Source organism: Myodes glareolus, chromosome 9, assembly GCF_982192425.1.
Source record: "Myodes glareolus chromosome 9, mMyoGla1.1, whole genome shotgun sequence".
Taxonomy (NCBI): domain Eukaryota; kingdom Metazoa; phylum Chordata; class Mammalia; order Rodentia; family Cricetidae; genus Myodes; species Myodes glareolus.
This window is the reverse complement of record NC_142034.1, coordinates 22,442,676-22,447,489: the sequence shown is the minus strand read 5'-3', so window position 1 is coordinate 22,447,489 and position 4,814 is coordinate 22,442,676. Positions and strand designations below refer to the sequence as shown.

Sequence of the window (4,814 nt, the reverse complement as noted above, 5' to 3'; positions counted from 1 at the left end):
TTGTGCAACTCAGAGAAAGAAACTTTATTGATTGCCAGCAGGGACGCGGGTCAAGTAAAGGGCGAAGTGCGTGGGGACAGTAGAGGGGCTCTTTCAGCAGTATCTGCGTCCACACAGGGGCCTCCTACGCCTGAGTTGTGCCTAGCAGCCTTAGTTCTTGGTGCGCAGGACCTGCTCGTGGCTGGAGACCACCTTGCCATCGTGCACATCCATGACTTTGGTGCGGATCTGGCGGTTGGTGGAGGTCACTGGGGAATGCGAGAGAGAAGGTGTTAGTGAGGGTGGACAAGAGTGTTCTGAAGCCAAGAAGTTGAGGAGTGATCTTTCTCCTGCTGCCCTCTGTCCTTATTGCTACCTCAAACACTGCTGCCAGGGCACCTTGTTGTCCTGGACAGTCTGTGTCCTCAAACTGGAGCACTCAACTGGTGCTGTCCAACTAAACCCAAATGCATTAGATGGGCTATGTAGGGTGCTGTCCGTGGTGCTGATTTCCACCACTGTGGCGGCTACCCAGACACCCATTGGAGGAACAAGTTGAAGGTCACCAGTCCTCGCCCTGAGGAGAGTTATAGGAAATGGCTGCTTCTATCTGAAGAGATTCATAGGGAATACTGAGTAAGAACACTTAGCTTAACCCCCAAGAAGGTCCTAATCTAGGTCCTAGATCTGCTGGAAGATCTGAAGGTATTTGAGAGCTCAGGCATGACAGGAAGGAGAGTCTTACCGTCTCTGGATGACTGAGAACCAGAGGAGAACTGGGAGGATGAGGAGAACTGGGTGGATGAGGAGAGGCTGCAAAGGCAGAATAGGGCAGGGCGTTAGACATATGGGAGACATTTGTGAAGAGAAGGGGCATGGACTAGAGGGTGACCAGAGACTCACTGGGCATCCTCGCCCTCCAGCAGGCGACGGTAAGTGGCGATCTCCTGCTCCAGACGCGTCTTCACGTCCAGCAGGATCTTGTACTCCTGGTTCTGCTGCTCCATCTCGCAGCGCAGCTGACCCAGCTGCTCCTCCACGCTGCTGATCATTTCCTGAATCTGGGACAGCTGCATGCAGTAGCGGCCTTTGGTCTCCTCCAGGTTATTCTCCAGGGATGATTTCTGGGAAAGACAGATGGGTTGGTGGATCATTGAGAAAGGCCATGCCCCTTCAGGAAGTCCAAGGCCGACCCCTGCATGCAACTGCATTCCTACCATACTGAGCTGGGACTGCAGCTCGATCTCCAGGTTCTGCATGGTACGTCGGAGCTCAGAGATCTCGCTCTTGCCGCTCTGCACCAGCTCGCTGTTGGTGGCCACCTCACGGTTCAGTTCCTCCGTCTGTGAAAAAAGAGAACACCGTTCACACCAGAAAATCCTGGAAAGCTTATGGTCTATACTCCTTCCTCTCCAAGTGGCACCCACCTTGGTGAAGAACCATTCCTCGGCATCCTTGCGGTTCTTCTCAGCCATCTTCTCGTATTGGTCGCGCATCTCATTCAGGATGCGGCTCAGGTCCACACCGGGTGCTGCGTCCATCTCCACATTGACATCTCCACCCACTTGGCCTTTCATGGAGGCCATCTCCTGCAGAGACAGAAAAGGTCCCAGAGTCAGAAGCCTCACAGCTGACAGGGCTTTCTAACAAGTGGTCCTGGCCTGAACACTGCTTCCCCATCTGCCGTCTTATTGCTTCTCTCCATTCACCCTTTTAAAAAGCTGGCTTTTCTGTTTGGCTCTCACCTCCTCATGGTTCTTCTTCAGGTAGGCCAGCTCTTCCTTGAGGCTCTCAATCTGCATCTCCAGGTCGGCTCTGGCCAGGGTCAGCTCATCCAGCACTCGGCGTAGGCCATTGATGTCGGCCTCCACACTCATGCGCAGGTTCAGCTCTGTTTCATACCTAGAATGATCCAAGAGAAAAGGAATGAGCTATCCATCCCAGCCACACTGAAAGCTTTGTTCTCTTCCTATGGGTATTATTCCCAGAGTTGGCACCCAGGGCTGTTGTGGAGAGCCAGTATCAGACACAATGCCCATTGATTGCTTAGGTCTGAACATTCCTGGGGTCCAGGGAATAAAAATCACCAGGAGGCATTTATCTGAAAGAGGCACTTCCAGCTTCAGTTAATAAGACCCAAGGCCTCCAAATATAACAGCCTACTGCATTTTAAGGGCAGGTGAAGGGGGTGTGGAGCACCTCTCCCTAAAAGTGATGGCTTTTTCACCTGGCTGTGGATCAGAATCACCTAGGTTACAAATAACTGAACTCCCAGGGTGGAGCCCAACAGTCTTGTGTTTTTACAAGCACCCCAAGGGGTTCTTCTGGCACAATTCAACACTGGTAGAAAGCACGGCTCCAAAATGCCCCACCCTACAGACACTGGAAGCTCTGAGCCACCACACTAAAAACTCACTTGGTACGGAAATCATCAGCGGCCAGCCGGGCATTGTCGATCTGCAGGAGGACATTGGCGTTGTCCACAGTGGCTGCAAGGATCTATAAAATGGAAAAGCCACGGGTCAATTGTTAAGCAGGTGTAGGTAGATGTCACTGCAGCCTACACTGGCCCTTCTCTCTTGCTCTTGCTTGAGTTCTGTTCTTCTCACCCCATGAGCCTTTCTTCACCGCAGCAGCCTGAGAGACAGCCCCACATAGTCATTTTCTACCCAGGACTTCAACTCCTGGTTAACAGAGAGCTGTGCAGAGGTCTGGCCCCAGACTCAAAAGCCAGAAAGTTCAGGTTTTATTGCTATCGCTCACCTGTAAAACCTAAGATAGATCTTGGCATTTCAAAGCCCCCTAGGGCTCGCTCCACAACCCTCCATCTTCCAGAGCCTCCTCTCCACACAGAGCAGCCCTATCAGCTGTCTGCACACACACACACACACACACACACACACACACACACACACACACACACATTCCTTTCTAAGCCCAAGAAGCATGAACCTCAGGTGGGACTTTCCCAAGAGACAAAACCCAACTTGCCCGGGGGATTAGAAAAAAGGGAAACCAGAGAAGAAAAGAAGACAGATGAATACATAAGCCTGGCCGGAGTTCCTGCCAGAAACTTGTCTAATTTCCATAATTTATGTGAGGCACTAGAGCCAAGTTTAACAGGACGGGGAAGAAGGGTTCTGAAGCACAACTCCACCAGGATCTCTCTGCTTCTGGGGTAAATATATGGGTCACAATTAGCTGTGACTGTGGGTTTTCTATGTCTGTCTGACTGTAGGGAAAGACCAGCTGGTGTTCATGGGTGGCGGCAACCTCAGCCCAGACTAACGAGCTAATGAGCGGTTTGGGTGTCTAGCTTGGTGGGTCCCGTTACAGCCTCCCTCCTCCCTTCTGCTGGAGAGATAACCGCCTTCTATAGTAGAAGGCGGGCCACTGGCGCTCTAGTCTCTGCTCTGCCCCTCCTCTGTATCATCTTTAGCAAGTCACAGCCCTCTTAACGTTCCGACTTCTTCCTCTGCAAAATATTAAGGGCTGGAACCATTGGTCTCATGTAAGCTAAAAATGGAAGCTTAGAAAAATGTGGGAAAAGCCAGGAAGGGACACCATCTTCTCATTGACCACACTACTGGGGATGTTCAGGACCTCAGAGAGGGATCTGGGACCGGAAGTTGTCCTATCTAGGAGTCTAAAGATGATCTGAAGCATCGGAGGAAACTTAAATGGCAGGTGCTGCTGCCCGGTTGACCCACCTTGCTCTTCAGGTCCTCGATGGTCTTGAAGAAGGGGCTGTAGTCTTTGATCTCAGCAGGCCGCTGCCTCTGGTACCAGTCACGGATCTTCACCTCCAGGTCAGTGTTGGCCTCCTCCAGGGCACGCACCTTGTCCAGGTAGCTGGCCAGGCGGTCGTTGAGGTTCTGCATGGTCACCTTCTCGCTGCCCACCAGGAGACCATCACCACCGCCAAAACCACCACCAAGGCCACCACCGAAGCCACCACCGAAGCCACCGCCTAAGCCACCCCCAAAGCCACCCCCAATGCCACCACCATATCCTCCACCAAAACTGCTGCTGCTGCTGCTGAAGCCCCCACCATAGCTACTTCCCATCCCATAGGCTCCCCCAGAGGAGAAGCGAGAGGAGCTGACTGTCAGGCCCCCATAGGTGCTGGGAGCCCGGCAGGATCCTCCAGTCAGGACGGAGGAGATGCGGCTAGAGCCACCACCCATGCCGCAGGAGCCCTTCATGGAGCTGGAGGAGGTGAACTGGCGGCTGCAGGTGGTCATGTTGTCGAGGAAGGTGAGAGAGCGAGCAAGTCAGCGAGCGGAGAGAGGAGAGAATGCTGCTCAGGTACGTTAGAAAAGGATGGCAGGGCTTTATAGTCATGAGTAGGGGGCGGTCCTGGCGTTTTCCATTCCCCTTGGCTTTCATCACTCACAGGCCAGCGCCAACTCCCCATCAGATCCCTCCTCTCCTCCGCCTCATCATGTCTGTCATATTTTACTGGAAACTCATTGTTTGAAGTGTTTTGGGCTTTCTCGTCCCGCCAGGCATGATTCATCAGGGGAGGGGTGGGCCTGCAGGCTATACTTTCCCATGAGGCCCTGGGAGTCACGGCCCTCGGGAACCCACACTCTGGGCTCAGCTAGGATGACAGAGTAAGGCCTTACCACACCGTAAACCTGCTGACCTGTCAGTTCCCATTAAATGGGGTGGGGGTCCCTTACTACATGTAGAGGAAGCCCACCATAGCCGGAAGCGGGTAGCTAGCTGGAGGTACTCCAGCATGGCCACCCTCAGCACTCCCTGCTAAGGACTAGCCATGCTAAAGAGTTTCTCACAGCCTCAGCCATCCAGGTGGCTCAGACTTGAGGCAG

The 4,814-nt window shown here is 53.3% G+C and overlaps 1 protein-coding gene across 1 annotated transcript; it reads right to left on the bottom strand.

The window, feature by feature from the left end:
* On the bottom strand, positions 1-4,296 carry LOC125410948 (keratin, type I cytoskeletal 14). Its single transcript, XM_048450724.3, has 8 exons — positions 3,690-4,296; positions 2,396-2,478; positions 1,725-1,881; positions 1,407-1,568; positions 1,197-1,322; positions 883-1,103; positions 725-792; positions 1-248 (listed from the first exon to the last, which is right to left on the bottom strand). Exons 1-8 carry the CDS (start codon positions 4,221-4,223, stop codon positions 151-153), a joined length of 1,449 nt encoding a protein of 482 aa, XP_048306681.3. The 5' UTR covers positions 4,224-4,296; the 3' UTR covers positions 1-150.
* Positions 4,297-4,814: the final 518 nt, after the last annotated feature.

Excerpts from the sequence above, each read along its gene's own strand:
- LOC125410948 (XM_048450724.3), bottom strand. The coding sequence starts at position 4,223 with ATGACCACCTGCAGCCGCCAGTTCACCTCCTCCAGCTCCATGAAGGGC. Across the intron at positions 1,323-1,406 it reads AGGAATGGTTCTTCACCAAG|ACGGAGGAACTGAACCGTGA; the intron begins GTGGGTGCCACT and ends CTTTTTTCACAG. Across the intron at positions 793-882 it reads CTGGAGGGCGAGGATGCCCA|CCTCTCCTCATCCACCCAGT; the intron begins GTGAGTCTCTGG and ends CTGCCTTTGCAG.